Source organism: Micropterus dolomieu, linkage group LG12 (assembly GCF_021292245.1).
Source record: "Micropterus dolomieu isolate WLL.071019.BEF.003 ecotype Adirondacks linkage group LG12, ASM2129224v1, whole genome shotgun sequence".
Classification (NCBI taxonomy): Eukaryota; Metazoa; Chordata; class Actinopteri; order Centrarchiformes; family Centrarchidae; genus Micropterus; species Micropterus dolomieu.
Genome location: NC_060161.1, coordinates 38,136,352 through 38,154,587, shown reverse-complemented (window position 1 = coordinate 38,154,587; position 18,236 = coordinate 38,136,352). Strand labels below are relative to the sequence as shown.

The 18,236-nt window shown below is 41.7% G+C and overlaps 1 protein-coding gene and 1 long non-coding RNA gene across 2 annotated transcripts in view; one reads left to right on the top strand and one right to left on the bottom strand.

Moving 5' to 3' along the window:
* Positions 1-2,130: 2,130 nt before the first annotated feature.
* LOC123980260 lies at positions 2,131-5,209 on the bottom strand. Its single transcript, XR_006827445.1, has 2 exons — positions 4,869-5,209; positions 2,131-2,286 (listed from the first exon to the last, which is right to left on the bottom strand). It is a non-coding gene; the product is annotated as an uncharacterized LOC123980260 (long non-coding RNA).
* Positions 5,210-12,229: 7,020 nt separating this feature from the next.
* Positions 12,230-18,236, top strand: part of LOC123980241 (zinc finger protein 721-like) — a 60,382-nt gene continuing 54,375 nt past the window's right edge. The window contains 2 exon segments of the mRNA XM_046064539.1: positions 12,230-13,635; positions 13,637-14,198. Of these exon segments, the coding sequence (XP_045920495.1) occupies positions 12,355-13,635; positions 13,637-14,198 (1,843 nt within the window). The 5' untranslated portion in view covers positions 12,230-12,354.

The following is an 18,236-nucleotide window of genomic DNA, read 5'->3' as shown; positions in this document are numbered from 1 at the left end:
TGTCTTTGTCTAGCTTTGTTTCCTGTTCAGTCTTATTAGTCCCATGTGTCTCACCTGTGTTACAGTTACCCTGCCCCCTCTATATAACGGTAGGTTTGCTTGTTCCCTTTTGTCAGATCCTTGTAGCTTGTTGTGCTCTTTCAAATGTGTTCCAGTTTTTAATCTTGCTTGTTTTGTTTGTGGATCTTTGTTGCACTTTTGCCTTCTTTTGATTTTGATTGGCTGTTTTGATTTTGTTTCTTTATGGATTTGTTTGGACTCAGTCACTCTCTACTAGGGGTGGGGGAAATAATTGATTTTTAGATGCATCGCGATGGGGACTTGGAGGATTATGGATCGATTCACAAATATCAATAATATTTGTATTGGATAAGGTCATTAGTAATTTTCACCAGTTCTGTCTCTGTGCTATGATGATCTCTAAATCCTGAGTGACAATCCTCAAATAAACTCTTGCTCTGTAGAAAGTCACACAGCTGTTTGGCGACTGCTTTCTCAAGCATCTTTGAGAGAAATGGAAGGTTAAATATAGGTTTACAGTTTGCTAAAACCCCTCGATCAAAAGCGGAAGAGGTTTAATTACAGCTACTTTAAAGTACTGTGGTACATAGCCTGTTGCCAATGTTTGCCTTAACTTGTGAGTTTCTGTGTTATACTACGGGGCTAACGGTACATGGTGAAACCAGAGGTGTTAAACACAACAGATGTAATAAGGGCATGTGCTTATGTACAAAATGAAGAAAACGTGGGTTGAATTCAGCAGTGGCCTGCCACAGTCACTCTTATTAGCCATTTTTGCGGATGGCATTCATAAAGTTGCCCCCTAAAAGTCATGAGTCAGGTCAGCAGTCGGGAAGAGAGGTATACATTTGAATAGTTTGTTTTTATAATTGTTTTGTTTTTTGTATGGACCTAAAAGTGAAGAAGCAAAAAACAGAGCCATATTTCCATGAATCAAAAAAAAGTAATTAAAATAACTGTCCAATTTTGTTTCATTTTTTTTGTTTCTCTGTTTGAAGAAATAAACTAAGTAAAGACAGACAGGTGGGTCAGGTGACCCGTAAGTAAAAGTAAATATAACAAAATATATGAATTTCTTGGGGGGACTTTTACAAGCCTGTCGGTCTTGAGAACCTTTTGGCTTCAAAGTCAATGTTCTGCAGCCATGCCAGAATACAGGGGTGAGGTTGAATGATGATGATGATGATGATGAAGGTACAGTGTAAAAACATTGAGCACAGCTGGTGACTATGACTGGGTTTCTGACAAGAACAAACCACATGTCTCTGTTTTTCAATTGTCCTTTATTTATTGCCACATGATCATATGTTGTTCATCATATGTTTATAGATGTATATTTGTTTGGTAAATTATATACAAATACCAAGTTAATACATGCTGTCTATAAAAGACTAAATTGGCAAAAGATGTGATTTGTCTCTCAGTAAGTGTCACCACTGTGCCTCTGCACAACCTGGTCAGTTTTTCAATTTGAGCCTCAACATAACGTTTATTTCCTGTTAACTATGTGAGAAAACCACGAGAGAACGAGTGACACACAAAGAGGAAGGAGGAGGGTTTTACTTGGTGTGACTGGTGAACGTTAATGTGTTGATCTCAGATGGCCGAGAGTTAAAATGGAGAAATCATCTTTACCGCGGCTGCTTGGTAAGTAAGAATCTACTTAATGTGTGAATGTTTGTCTCCACATTGTCTCAAAGATTAGGTCTAAAACATTTCTGGTGATTTTGAAAGCAACAGCGAGTTATAGAGTGAACAACATGAATACAAAGACAGAAATCAGCCAAACAGATCGTGTACATGTTAACTGCAACAACAGAGCAGGAATTTCAGTGTTGTTTGATAATATGGCAGCAAAAAGCAACACAAACATTACAGCAAGTGTTCATTGCGATTGTTAACAGTAGTTATTCCTACAGTATATCATAAAATAGAAGAAAGAGGTTGAAAGCATGTAGAAAAGTTTTATACAGAAAGGTATTTACTATCCTGAAGTGCTACAGAAGAGAAAAACACACACATGCCAAGCTCGGACCAGAGGATGACTATTTAAAACACAATTATTAAGAATTTAACAAAGGAAAAATACACAAAAACAAACAAGTTAAACAGGGTTTATTCATTTATTGGCACCTTAATTGTTTATAAAATTGACAGTGGCAAATACTCCGGGGCCAAAGCTGCTCAGTGTGTTTCCAGAATCCTCCAGTACGCTTTGTTCCACCTGCTGAGCTCCTCCAAGCTCTCAGTCCTCCTTCTGGCTGCCTGATGGTGAGAAACAGTAACCTTAAATGACCGAGTGGTGACAGCAGTCAAGGAGTCAAGGAAACTGCACGCTTCACAGTGCTTGGATCAGTCCTTTGGCTAACTCGGCTAAGCTTGTCTTAATATAAGAATAAACACAACAACCACATATAAAAGCAAAAAACTACATAACTAAACCTGCAAAACTAAAAACAACTCAAAATCCACCCAAGACAAGCAACTAGACCAGTAACTATTAAGTCTTTAATTGTAATGTGCCACACAGAGGCAACACAGGAAATGGAGGTCTCTTCTGAGGCTGTCTTTAAATATCCTAAAATCCATCAATCCACCCTACACACAAGGGAAACAGGCTTCAGCTCAGCTATCCAACTCTCTGGAACAAAGTAGATAATGCGTAGGAGAGGCCCCAACGCCATCTTTCACTCCTGCTGCGTCGAAGGTTCCATGTCCTGACTGCTCTGTTTGGGGAAATTGAACTAAATCAAAATTGTATGTCTCCTTAATAAAATACAATTTGTTATTTCCAAAGCTAATATCAATGTGTGGCTGTTGTTCTGTTTTGTAGAAAGTCCAGATGTCTTGTTTCATGTAAAACTTCAAACCAACCTGAGTGTGTTTTCTCTTTAGTTCTGACCTCACTGCTGAGCTGCACAACAAACCAAGGTGAGAAAACTTCTGTCACTGCCAAAGCTGTGCAGACTGCAACACTGAGTGGCTAAGAGATAATGAATAAAAAAACTCATGTAGCCACACCTCAACCAACGTTATAAGTATGCAGAAAACATTTGGGAAAATCAAATCAGTGGGATTCGAATTTCTTCTCTGAAACTCAGCGACTGAAACACAGAGATCAGTTCAGCAGGGAAGAAGTGAGAAAGTAGGAATATGAGGAATGTGGAGAAAATTAATGCAAATGTTCTCTCTAACCACATCTTTCTGTCTCTTCCTCCAGCCTCTCTGACTGTGAGTCCCAGCAGCTCTCAGCTGTTTCATGGAGAGTCTGTCTCTCTGTGCTGTGAGGAGGACGACAGCTCTGCTGGATGGACGCTGAGGAGGAACACAACCAGAGGAACCAGGACTCAGTGTGACGACTGGGGAGGAGAACCAGCTGGTTCTTCCTGTTACATCAGCTACATCGCTGCATGGGACAGTGGAGTTTACTGGTGTGAGTCCAGAGAGGGAGCAACCAGTAACACCATCAACATCACTGTCACTGGTAAGATCAGACTGTGGAGTTAGTGTTGATGAAGCTGTGTGTAAATGATGAAATGCTGTAGTTTGTCTCTGTGTTGAGGTGGACCAGTGATCCTGCAGAGTCCTGTCCTCCCTGTGATGGAGGGACATGATGTCACTCTGCACTGTAAAACAAAGACCCCTCCCTCCAACCTCCCAGCTGGTTTCTATAAAGATGGCTCCCTCATCAGGACTGAGCCTACAGGTCACATGACCATCCACCATGTTAACAAGTCTGATGAAGGCCTCTACAAGTGTAACATCAGAGGTCGTGGAGAGTCTCCATCCAGCTGGATCTCTGTCACAGGTGAGGAGGTTACCTTTGATTTCAGGACTTATTTCATCCACAGATTCATCTGATCAGGTGGATTCTCTTTACAGGTAAACCTACAACCTCAGCCCCGCCCACATCTGCAAACCAAGGTGAGCAAACTTCTTCCGTCACAGCTGAAAAGTTATTCACTCCCTGATAGAACAGTTAATGTTTAGGACAGTGTTTGGGGAGGGAAACAGCCACTTTACAAATACAATAAAACACTGAATGCAGTTTTGACATTTAAATTTTTATCAACCCGATCTCATCTCATGCGTCACATATACACGCTTTGGAAAAGCCATGTCTATTGTATGCAAAACATCGATTTTGCGTGTATATGATATGCTGCAGTTTGCAATAGTGTTGCAACACAAAGGAGGCTAACCCTACAGCTGTGCACAACTGCCGGTCGACATGCATATATTTACTGACTTGGGCTAGGCACTAGCTTATGCCATGGTTAAGGTTAGCGAAGTTGCCTCAAGGGGGGGGCTGTCAACTCCTTAAACAAAAACATCACTAGCTAGCTAGCGACCCCGGGGCGTCACATACACACTCGGCTTGGATGCGTCTCACCCACACGTTCCTGGGGGCGTCTACTATACATACAAAATCGCTGTTTTGCATACAATAGACACGGCTTGTTCAAAGCATGTAAATGCGTGACACCTGAGCATGAGAACAGGCTGATTTTTATACCAGCAGTTTTAGCTTTGGCTCCAGTACTGGAGAAAATAAAAATGTAATTCAGAAACCAGGACTGCACAGCATGATGAAGCGGCTACCAGAGAAGACAGGATATTTATATGCGACATATGTAGCCAGATCTTCTGATGTTTAACACCAACCTTGAGAATTAAATTTGAAAACAGGCAGAAAACATTTGTCTATCAGCTCATATCTGAGTTTGATTCGAATTTCTTCTCTGAAAATCAGCGACTGAAACACAGAGATCAGTTCAGCAGGGAAGAAGTGAGAAAGTAGGAATATGAGGGATGTGGAGAAAATTAATGCAAATGTTCTCTCTAACCACATCTTTCTGTCTCTTCCTCCAGCCTCTCTGACTGTGAGTCCCAGCAGCTCTCAGCTGTTTGAAGGAGAGTCTGTCTCTCTGAGCTGTGAGGAGGACGACAGCTCTGCTGGATGGACGCTGAGGAGGAACACAACCAGAGGAACCAGGACTCAGTGTGACGACTGGGGAGGAGAACCAGCTGGTTCTTCCTGCAACATCAGCGACATCTTCACATCAGACAGTGGAGTTTACTGGTGTGAGTCCAGAGAGGGAGCAACCAGTAACACCATCAGCATCACTGTCACTGGTAAGATCAGACTGTGGAGTTAGTGTTGATGAAGCTGTGTGTAAATGATGAAATGCTGTAGTTTGTCTCTGTGTTGAGGTGGACCAGTGATCCTGCAGAGTCCTGTCCTCCCTGTGATGGAGGGACATGATGTCACTCTGCACTGTGAAACAAAGACCCCTCCCTCCAACCTCCCAGCTGGTTTCTATAAAGATGGCTCCCTCATCAGGACTGAGCTTACAGGTCACATGACCATCCACCATGTTAACAAGTCTGATGAAGGCCTCTACAAGTGTAACATCAGCGGTCGTGGAGAGTCTCCATCCAGCTGGATCTCTGTCACAGGTGAGGAGGTTACCTTTGATTTCAGGACTTATTTCATCCAGAGATTCACCTGATGAGCTTGATATGTCAAGTATGAATAAATGGGAATGGTTCAAACACGAAATTAAACAATAAGCAATTAAAAAAAAAATAAAAAAAATCAATCAAACGTACAAGTAGTCTTGCCAGATTTAAAGATCGGACAAATGCAAATCAGCGATAGGAAGTGCAACAATAAAGCTATTCGCAAAGCCATCACTCTTAAATGTTTTCATGATTATGCAAAAAAAGCAAATATTAAAAAAATAGATAATAAATTACTAATCATAGATAAATATTTAAAATACCTGAAATGGCTGATTTCTCTAAAAATAAAATAAATGCAATTTAAAATTATTAATGGTTATTATCCAGCCGCAGAAACATTGAGAAGAAGGTTCAGATTTGAAGATCTGCTGTTTCTGTCTGGAAGAGACAGAAACTAATGAACATCAAAACGTGAAAGACTGGCTTAATGTCAGGATTAAGAACATAAATAATTTTGATAACCTGTCCAAGGAAATATGTGAGATGGTCAACATAATCATAATTATGGGAAAATATCATATTCACGTGTGCAAATGGAAGAAGCAAAAACCCATGTTGAAGTGTTTCAGGAATGAATTAAAGATTTATTTATCTTCCCTACAAGTACTGTCAGATACACACCAGCCAATACAGAAACTGTGTCACACTATGCTGCAATATTTAGTGTTTAATTTAGGATAAACAGATACAGCTGGATTACCTGTGTTATGGGTCTGGACTGATAACTGGTGTCCTCAGAACTCAATGTAATCTGTAGTTATACACAATCACCAATATGTCTCCTCTCAGATAAAACTTTAGATAGTTTTTGTTTTATAACTCATGACTCAAGACTCTCAAAACTACAATGTATGACATAGTAAAGATCAGGTGACACAGAAGGAAGAGCTGAACAAGAACTGTTGAATGACTGGAAATAATGTGCTTTCATTATAATTTCATAATTATCTATTTTATTTAAATCTTGCAGTGCAGAATCAAAAGTGCATTACTTGGTACACCAGGTTTAATTAATGTCGTAGGAAGAACGTGAAGTTTTGTGCCAACATTCGATCCAGGAACCGAATCGACCAGATCTAGTGACACACGTCCACTAATACTGAAGCTTGGTTTGGTGTCTGGTCTGCTTCTGCACCCCCTCCTCTCTTTCTGACCTTCTCAGGAGAGAAAACCTTCCTGTGAGCTCGAGAATATGGACAGAGCATCAAGACTGTCGTGATCTTATTTAACCTTCTCACTCACTTCCTGTATAAATCTACATGCAGCCTCTACACGTGTGTATAAATAATAACAGATGTAACAGCCTTTTATTTATTTTGTCACACCATAAATTGTAGAAATCACAGCCCATCACAGAAGGCTACAAAAGAAGAAGCTGCTTTGTTCAAACAGGCTGTGAATCTGCTGCCTTAGCGACAGTAACTAAGGGGCGGGGCGAGACGCCGTGACATCGCGAGAACACTCCGCGGGATCCCGCAGCGCTCCTGTATCTCAGCCTGAAGAGCTCCGAGACCAGAATCCAGACTCAGTCCAGGACAACACGGCCCACCAGTCACAGCGGAGACCTGCAGGACGATGGAGAACCAGAACCCGGACCGCAGGAGCCAAACAGCAGCCTCGTGCTCTGATAGCACCGATGTTCAGGTCAGTGTTCATGACTTCATCACGAGACTAAAGACACGAGGAAGAGTCTCGAGGGTCCGTGTATCATCCGTTCATTCTGTTGTTAGAGATCAGAGCCTGAAAACCCGCTCCAGGGTTTGTGTTGACGTGGTTTGATTTCCAAAGTGTCTCCGTGATTCCTGTTTTCATCTTGAAGGGAGGAAGCTGAAAGAAACATTGTGAGTTTTCTTTCAGTTTCCTCTCTTCAAAATGGCGTTTCTTTGTTCTGTGGGTTTTCCCACGCGGCGCATGCGCGGTGCAGCCCGTGTTGTGTCGGGAGCGCGCAGCAGAAACAATGCTGGTGAAAAGTGAAGTAGAGTCATTATATTTCCTCGTGTGTTGGTGAGTTTATCACAGTGACAAACAGTCTGCCTGCGTTATTATTCTCTGAATGATCGTCGTGCAGGTTTCAGCTCTAAATAGTATCTGTGGAGATCAGAGACTGTCTGGAGTTTAGTTTTCCTCCACTGGTGCTCAGCTTTTCAACACATCCTCTTTTGAGGTTTGGCCAATGTGATGTTCCTCCACTGTGCCTTTTGGCTGTTTCACAAAAGATAGCAGATGAAGCCGGGATTTTCCAGATATCCTGGCTGAAATAAACCGTGACTCGGTTTCACATAAGCAGTAGCACATAAGTTACCATGGCAGCTAGCCTGCTCCAGACCAGGCTAACGGACAGGCCGAGTTAACCCTGGTGCATTATCTGCATAATTTCCTTTTGTTCCATGTTCTTATATATGTGCTTTGCATATTAGCAGCACCATACTTTGCACACAATGAGCATCAGCGAGTAGGTTTACGTGGAATTAAAGCCCATGTAAAGAAAAACTATAAATAAAAGAAAGTAACACGGGCACAGCAATAAGACAGCATTTATATTAGGTTGCCACTCAATGTAATGACCCCCCAAACATCTTACAGGCCCCCCCCCCTCATTTTGTTCCTTTTTGATGCATAGTAACTTTGATAAGTTTCATTAATGTTTACTGGTAGCTCAATGGGCTCAATGTTTTTTATATTTACTTTTATTGTGATAAAATGTTATTTAATTCAAAATTTCTCTACCAAAGTAAATTAATCCTTGAGTAGGTATTGGTAGAATTTTTATATCATTTAACTGTTCTTCTTTTTTCATATTCTGATTTGTGTTATTTGTTTTAAATACTATGTAATCAGAATAATATTTTTAGGTTTGCACTAGTGAACTCTGTGCACGGTCAGGACAGGTCATACACACGTTCACGCCTAAGGGCAAAGAGACACCAATTAACCCAAGCATGTCTTTGGACATTGGGAGGAAGCAGGAGAACATGAGAACCCACACAGACACAGGGAGAACATGCAAACTCCTTAAAGGAAGGTCCGGGCCTCGAACCTCTTGCTAACCACTGCAACACCATGTAGTATCTCTGTGTCATGTTAATCTTAATTATTCTCACTTTTTAGCACCACCTACCAGTTATTTTCTGGTACAGCCACCAGGAGCAATTTCTTGTTCACAACTTTCCTTTAAGGGGACGACCATTCTACCATAATTAAGGTGAAAATTAGAAACTTTATTTTTGAGTGGCACCCTGAAATATATATATAGATAGTTTATTTTTTCATTAAGTTTCATAATTGTATAGTAGTCCTAAATTATAGTCCCACTTCAATAAGGAGACTACATTGTGCACTGTTTATTCATGAAACAACAGGGAGAGGACACCACAATGTTTTGTGAGTTTTCTTCTCTCCCTGGGATCATCTGCTGCGAGCTTGAGAGAGAAAAAGATGAATACCTTGCGTTACAGTCAGGCTTACAGTGTGCTTTGCATTGATCAGTTCTCTTTCTAGTTGCTGGATTTCCTCCCTCCTCTTTTTATCCCCATATCTAAGTCCACGCCCTGCCGGGGTTTTATTGATATTAATAATTTTTTCAAGTGTGTGCAGTTCAGACATCAATTCCAGCCAGACTGGCTGTCAGACTGTAGGACTACAGCCTCAGTCCAAGTTACAAATATGATACAGTATTTTCTATGAGCACCATACAATTTACTACTTCTCTATTATCCATATTGACTAAACAAGTACACCATTTCACACAAAATTGACCAATAGATAAAACGTGGAATGTACACATCACCTGCCAGCTGAATTTTGCTTCCTTTTCATATAAATATATTTCCACCAGAAATTGATGCAGAACACTTCTCCAGAAAACGTCTGGGGGAGGACCCTCAAACTCCCCACTCACATGTCTCAGGATCAAATTTTACTTCAAAATAGGGTTAAATGGTTAAAAGGTGTATCGTCACACCCCAAAACTGAGCCCTTATGTCCCCACCACTTTAAACACAAAGTTACTATTGCTGCTCTATAAATAAAAATTAAATTGAATAGACTAGTGGCTCTAATTAATAAGTTTGCGGAGTGACATTAACGTCCACTGCTCAGTTTTGAGGAATATTACGTTACCATTCATGGTAACATTATGACAGCTTCAGTTTAAAGCAGTGATACTTTTAGCTACTTACTTATTAAGTGGCCCATCTGTTGTCTGCCACGCCCTTTTCTCGCTGTTCTAATACTGCGGCTGTGTTTCTTTCTATATCTCTTTAATATTGTTAGCATTTCTTCATCATACACCTTTTTACACACAGTGAGTAAAAGCGTAATGAAAATAAAGTACGCTGCACACGTCTTTTCCACTTCAACACCAATGAATCTGAAGAAAGCTGTTGATGTCCATTTATCTGAATTACTTACTACCAGAAATATGATCTCAGAAAAATAATTTAGGATTTACCTGTCTGTAGTCTACAGGACAGAGCTGTATGCTACACCAGTCTAAGTTTGTACGTGATGTTGGACAAAAAGGTAGTAATACAGCTACCAGCAGTGTTAGGCAAGCTACTTGGAAAATGTAAACATACTCAAACTCACCAAACTTTGCACACATGTCAGAAGTGGTGAAAAATTTCGTATTTTATTTGCGCATGGGCATGGCAAAATGGCTCGCTAGCGCCCCCTACTAAATTAGAAAAAATTAGCCCCTCAGCCACGTTCAACCTACATGCACAAACTTTTCTGGGGGCGTGTATGTTATCAAGACACACAAAAAAGCCTCAAGAACCCATATCCCAAACTCAACAGGAAGTCAGCCATTTTGAATTGAACTTTATTACTTTTATTTTTGGATGATTTACACACTCCGTACTTTAACGAACTCCTCCTAGGGATTTAGTCCGACCGACTTCAAATTTGTGCTGTGCCTTTAAAGGCATTGACGATGAAAAGTTGTGCTATTTGCAAATTTTCGTCAATGGGCGTGTCCGTGGCGTGGCACAGGAAGTTCTTGTAACTTCAGTGTACATGCTCACATCTGAAACAAACTTTACGTGCTTGATAACTCTCCCACCCCGCAGACATCTACACGCCAATACCGATTTATATTCATAGCGGCAAGTGCTATGTAGCTCCACATAGGGGACACAGGAAGTGACATATAACACCTTCATGCGGCGTCATAACCGCGTAACACATTCACAGCCGCACCGGCAGAGCTCCAGAATATGCAACTCGGCCGAGTCACGCGCGGACGCGCTACAAGTGCGAGGGCCCGCCCAACGCTGCTTGCAGCTTTAATTTTGTTAATTGTGTTTTTCCTCTTTCTTTAGTTTTTATAATGCAATTATTATTTATATCATTTTTTGTTTATAATAGAGCACTTTATTTGTGCTCTGGCAACATTGTTAACCTAAACATTCATGGTAATAGGCCTAAAGCAGAGAGAGAAGCTTTGTTCTGTTAACATCGCAATAAAGTGAATTTGAATGATTTGAGTTATTTCTCTCCATTGAAACAAGTTCAACAACAGAAATACATTTTCAGAAACACTTAAAGTTTTAAGGTTCTAAGGTGCTTTATCAGGATGATTGAATAAAATATTGATTAATTGGCAAAAAATATTTTCCTTTTAGAATACACAAAATAAGTCGTTAGATTAATCGAAAAATAATTGTAAGATTAATTTGAAAAATAATTATGTATAGCCCTACTTTAAATTTCTACCTAGCAAGCAAGTTTGGTTAAGTAACTTAAAAAAAATATAACGTAAACTTACTCAAATCCCTTCTGCCGCCCACTAAAAGTGGCTTTGTTGCCAGTCCACCATCGGATCAGGGCATCTGTGTCCTCATCTTGATTTGAGTTATATATGTAACAGGTGCTGCTGTCTTCCATAACAACATTAAACATTAGCTTGGTAGACTTTGCATAAACGTTAAAATGTGACCTACCATCTGGGTATATTTGCCACACTGAAGATGTAGCTTTAGTTTCCATACTACATTTAGGTCGAATCAGTACATACTACTAGTATAGTAGGCAGTTTAAAATACAGCCTTAGTTTGTTGTATGGTTCAAGTTTCAACAGCACGGGACCCGTTTTTTTTTAAACCATGATGCAACTCCTTAATGGGATGTGGCTCAATTATTAAGAAATGTCGGTATCTGTGATGATCAGTCGGATTCCTATAGAGGTCCGTGCAACCCCAGGCCCCTCTGTGGACACCCCTGCAGTTGGTTATCACAAGTGGTAATGCATTAGTCAAACTTTACCATTGTGGGTTTTGTTCCACAGACATGCTCTAAATGTAATTTATGGTTCTAGATAGCTCGCTCCACCTTACTGTCTTTTTCTCTGTATGTCTGTCTGTCTGATATAGAGAGGGAGAGATGGGCTCAAACGTCACCACTGTCAGCACTGTGACAAATTCTTCAAAACATCTGGAAATTTAAAGCTTCATCAGAGTTCACACTGGAGAGAAACCGTACAGCTGTGACCAGTGTGGGAAAGCTTTCATTACATCAGATCGGTTAAAGGTGCACCAACGTGTTCACGCTAGAGAGAAACCGTACAGCTGTGACCAGTGTGGGAAAACCGTCACTACAAAGAGTGCCCTGGCTAAGCACAGATTCATTCACACTGGAGAGAAACCATACAGCTGTGACCAGTGTGGGAAAGCTTTTGCTGGATCAGATGGGCTAAGGGAGCACCAACGTGTTCACATTGGAGAGAAACCTTACAGCTGTCAGCACTGTGACAAATCCTTCAAAGGATCTGCAACTTTAAAGATTCATCAGAGAGTTCACACTGGAAACATGCACAGCTGTGACCAGTGTGAGAAAACCTTCACTACAAAAGGTGCCCTGGCTAAGCACAGATTCATTCACAGTGGAGAGAAACCGTACAGCTGTGACCAGTGTGGGAAAGCTTTCACTGCAGCAGATCAGCTAAAGGAGCACTACCGTGTTCACACTGGAGAGAAACCTTACAGCTGTGACCAGTGTGGGAAAGCCTTCACTACAAAAGGTGCCCTGGCTAAGCACAGATTCGTTCACACTGGACAGAAACCGTATAGCTGTGACCAGTGTGGTAAAGCTTTCGCTAAATCATATCAGTTAAAGGTGCACCAACGTGTTCACACTAGAGTGAAGCCGTACTGGTGTGACCAGTGTGGGAAAGCTTTCTCTGACTCAAGTTACCTAAAGGTGCACGAACGTGTTCACTCTGGAGAGAAGCCGTACGGCTGTGACCAGTGTGGGAAAACTTTTACTCGATCACATGACCTAAAAATCCACCAACGTGTTCACACTGGAGAGAAGCCGTACGGCTGTGACCAGTGTGGGAAAACTTTTACTCGATCACATGACCTAAAAATCCACCAACGTGTTCACACTGGAGAGAAGCCGTACGGCTGTGACCAGTGTGGGAAAACTTTTACTCGATCACATGACCTAAAAATCCACCAACGTGTTCACACTGGAGAGAAGCCGTACGGCTGTGACCAGTGTGGGAAAACTTTTACTCGATCACATGACCTAAAAATCCACCAACGTGTTCACACTGGAGAGAAGCCGTACGGCTGTGACCAGTGTGGGAAAACTTTTACTCGATCACATGACCTAAAAATCCACCAACGTGTTCACACTGGAGAGAAGCCGTACGGCTGTGACCAGTGTGGGAAAACTTTTACTCGATCACATGACCTAAAAATCCACCAACGTGTTCACACTGGAGAGAAGCCGTACGGCTGTGACCAGTGTGGGAAAACTTTTACTCGATCACATGACCTAAAAATCCACCAACGTGTTCACACTGGAGAGAAGCCGTACGGCTGTGACCAGTGTGGGAAAACTTTTACTCGATCACATGACCTAAAAATCCACCAACGTGTTCACACTGGAGAGAAGCCGTACGGCTGTGACCAGTGTGGGAAAACTTTTACTCGATCACATGACCTAAAAATCCACCAACGTGTTCACACTGGAGAGAAGCCGTACGGCTGTGACCAGTGTGGGAAAACTTTTACTCGATCACATGACCTAAAAATCCACCAACGTGTTCACACTGGAGAGAAGCCGTACGATTGTGACCAGTGTGGGGAAAGCCTTCACTGCAAAACGTGCCCTGGTTAAACACAGACGCATTCATACTGGTGAGAAACCTTACAGCTGTGACCAGTGTGGGAAAGCTTTCATTGCATCAGATCGGCTAAAGGTGCACCAACGAGTTCACACTGGTGAAGAAACATACAGCTGTGACCAGTGTGGGAAAGCTTTCGCCACATTAGGTTGTCTAAAGGGGCATCAACGCGTTCACACAGGAGAGAAGCCGTACAGATGTGACCAGTGTGGGAAAGCTTTTGCTTCATCAAGTTATTTTAAGTTGCATCAACGCGTTCACACACGAGAGAAGCCGTACAGCTGTGACCAGTGTGGGAAATCTTTTGCTTCAGTAGGTTATCTAAATGTCCACAGACGCTTTCACACTGGACAGAAACCATACTGGTGTGAAAAGTGTGGGAAAACTTTTACTACATCAGGTGGTCTAAAGTATCATGAACGCGCTCACACAGGAGAGAAGCCGTACGGCTGTGACCAGTGTGGGAAAGCGTTTGCTACATCAGGTGGTCTAAAGTATCATGAACGTGCTCACACTAGAGGTCTGCAAGCCCGTCGGGTTCCGACGCGCCGCTTCAGCACCTCTAAAGTACGCTCCGTCACAGCGCCCTTACACAAATAAAATCCGAGACTTCATCTAGCCTGATAGGGTAAGTCTAATGGATATCCTTATTTACTATTAGGTTTGGTAGCTAATAATGGTTTCTGATCACCCTTTAAAACAATGTGCAGGTACGCCTTGCATTTAAATAGGCCTAATTAATTATTTGGTAGTAACTTAATAATTAGGCGGATGGCACGTTTCAGGCGCTCCGGCACCTAATAATTTACAAACTAGTATTATTCAGCATGGTTGTATTGAATATATTCTAAATAGCCTAAGCAATAGGAACATAGGCTACTTGTGCGTTACTATACACGTGACGTTGAACATGCAGAGCAGTGAGAAATTGGAGTGTGTTTAGGCCAATGTGTGCGTATATCCAAAATAAGCGCGCGATAGGCAGCTGAAGTTGATGTCGGGCTCGGGTCGTGCTGAATAATTGCAGATGTTATCGGGTCGGGTTGGGCTTTCCGAAGCCGTACAGCTGTGACGAAAGTGATTCAGTGCAAGAGGATGCAAGGGCTCAAAAATTCTGTGAACGGGAACGGGACAGCCCTTTGCCACATAATCACGTTACCTTGATGACGCTGAAACATGTTGCACACTTTTTATTTCGAGTGGTAGCTAGATTTTTAGGTATTGCAGTTCTTGTCCTACAGAGTAGAGGAGAGGTAAATGTCAATCAACCTTTGTCAATAATTAATGCACTATTGTCGGTTAAATAATTGAATAAACTGTGTGTAATAAGGTGATTGCTTTCCTCTGACTTCATGTATTCCATGTAGGCTACAGCGTTGGTGTTGATGCTTGTTTGTTCACCATATTTCTTTTGTTATTATGCGGATTTGACGTGATTTTACTTTGCTTCCAGGCTTCCCCTGGTAACCCCCGTGTTTTGCGTCATACCGCTATAAACTGGGCAGTTCCCTCACGCAGAGTCTGCAGAAATGCGGACTTACGAAAAGGGCTCAAAAAGGGTTTAAGAAAGGCTCAAAATGTCAGCGAGAGCCCTCGCGCACTTGACGATTTGACAGCGGGACAGCCTTAAACCCTCGTGGACTTCTCGGGAATGCGCCTCAAAGTCTGAGGGTGAACATTGCGATTGGTCCTAGTAGTGTGACGAGACACTTGGGTCACATGAGAAGACACAAGATCGGGTTCACTAGAACGAGACATGATTTTAAGACTATTTTAAAAGAAATCAAACTGAATTATATGAACAGTTTGAGCATTAAACATTTAATTTCCTGTGTTCTGGTTAAAATGACAATTTTAATAATAATTGAGTGGAGTCCATGCGACCCTGAACTTTAGACTCCCAGTACCGCCACTGGCCACACAGTCCCACAGCATGATGGAACCTCCACCAATTTTTACTGTGGGTAGCAAGTGTTTGTCTTGCTCGCACTGTATTCTTTTGCCGCCATGCATAACGACTCTTGTTATGACCAAATAACTTAATCTGTGTCATTCATAAGTCTACAGCACCTTCTTCCAAAATGAAGCTGGCTTGTTCAAATGTGCGTTTGCGTACCTCAAGCGACTCTGTCTGTGGCGTGTGTGTGCAGAAAAGGCTTCTTCCATATCACTCTCCCGTACAGCTTCTCCTTGTGCCAAGTGCGCTGAATTGTGGAACGATGCACAGTGACACCATCTGCAGCACGATGATGTTGTAGGTCTTTGGAGGTGGTCTGTGGGCTGCCACTTCTGGCCTTAACAAGAACTGTGCCTGTGGTCTTCCATTTTCTCACTACGGACACAGACAGCTCCGCGATGGCTTTTTGTAGCCTTCCCCTAAACCATAATGTTGAACAATCTTAGTTTTCAGGTCATTTGAGAGTTGTTTTGGGGCTCCCATGTTGCCACGCTTCAGAGGAGAGTCAAAGAGAACAACAACTTGTAATTTAAATATGTTTTCTCATGATTGGATGCACCTATGAAGTTCAAGGCTTGATGAGCTCACCAAACCAAATGTGTGTTCCAATTAATCAGTGCTAGGTATTACAGGTTTTCAAATCAACACAATGGCAAAGGTGCTCAAATTTATGCATCTGTCGAATCTTGTGGCAACTTTGATTTTGACAAAACTGCTTAAATTAAATATGTTTTGATTCCCTAGCTTGCTCACTACTGAAGAATGTCTCTGTTCTACAAAAACAGCTGAAGCTAATTTCTTTTGTTTACTAATGATGTGTCTACTTAAACGGTAAGATGAGAGCATTCATTGATGAACTGACTTTTTTTTTATAAACTCAATGTGACAATGGATCGGCCAAAGGGGGAGCTGTAATGGAAACAAATATATTTTACCTCTATGTACTTTTATTAATCCTCTATATGTCATTCTTATGTTCTTTGCTCATCTTATGTGGTGTTATAATTTCCACTTAGTGTACCAGTGTTTTGATATAATGACCTTCTGTGAGATTTTGTTTCATGCTTTCCTGTGAGAAAGGAGTTTCCGCTGTGGCTCAAGGCTGAGAAAGGCTTTTCTGTTAGACTCACACAATTATTCTCTAGCATTAAATGTCTTCTCTGTTTCTCTGGGTCAGACTCTCTAACAGCCCTCTGGTGTATGAGCTCTGCCCTTCAGCTGAATCACTCTGTTATTCTTACTTTAATAAATATCACAAAGACACCTGTTTGTTGTAATGTCTTTATTTCTTCAAAAGGAAATTTGCCATTTCCACTACAAATCAGTTGGCGTAACCTCAGACCCAGACAATTTTCTAGTTGACCTTCAAAAGTAGGCATGCGCCGAAACGAAAATTCTTGGCCGAAGCAGAAACTGAATAAAATGAGAAAAATTGCCGAATACCGAACAAGTACATTCAAATTTTTTTTATCCTTTGCATAAATGATATAGTCAAAGTGCTTTTTACTCAGTGTAAAGTAGATTACATGCCTTTCTGTGAATATAATCCAATTAATCTTATTTTCATACTGTATACACGCCTTATTTTGAAAACCAGATGTCGCACGTGTATCCTCGAGCTACATTTATCAAGTCTGACCCAGTTTGATAAATAATATTATATGTGGTTCTCGTTTCACGTAACATGAAGACTTCACAGCCTCTCTTCAGGTAGGACTCTCATACTGCAATACTTGTCTTTGTAAAGAGACAAACTGACAGGATAAAGTCGCTGACAGTCAAAAGGTCTTTTGACTTATTGGGCCAAACACCGAAAGTGCTAGACCATTTCGGACGATTCATTTCTGTGGCGGAACAAGCGGTGCATCCCTATTAAAAAGACAAATACAGCTTATATATACACTCACCTAAAGGATTATTAGGAACACCATACTGATACTGTGTTTGACCCCCGTTCGCCTTCAGAACTGCCTTAATTCTACGTGGCATTGATTCAACAAGGTGCTGAAAGCATTCTTTAGAAATGTTGGCCCATATTGATGGATAGCATCTTGCAGTTGATGGAGATTTGTGGGATGCACATCCAGGGCACGAAGCTCCCGTTCCACCACATCCCAAAGATGCTCTATTGGGTTGAGATCTGGTGACTGTGGGGGCCATTTTAGTACAGTGAACTCATTGTCATGTCCAAGAAACCAGTTTGAAATGATTCGAGCTTTGTGACATGGTGCATTATCCTGCTGGAAGTAGCCATCAGAGGATGGGTACATGGTGGCCATAAAGGGATGGACATGGTCAGAAACAATGCTCAGGTAGGCCGTGGCATTTAAACGATGCCCAATTGGCACTAAGGGGCCTAAAGTGTGCCAAGAAAACATCCCCCACACCATTACACCACCACCAGCAGCCTGCACAGTGGTAACAAGGCATGATGGATCCATGTTCTCATTCTGTTTACGCCAAATTCTGACTCTACCATCTCAATGTCTCAACAGAAATCGAGACTCCTCAGACCAGGCAACATTTTTCCAGTCTTCAACTGTCCAATTTTGGTGAGCTCTTGCAGATTGTAGCCTCTTTTTCCTATTTGTAGTGGAGATG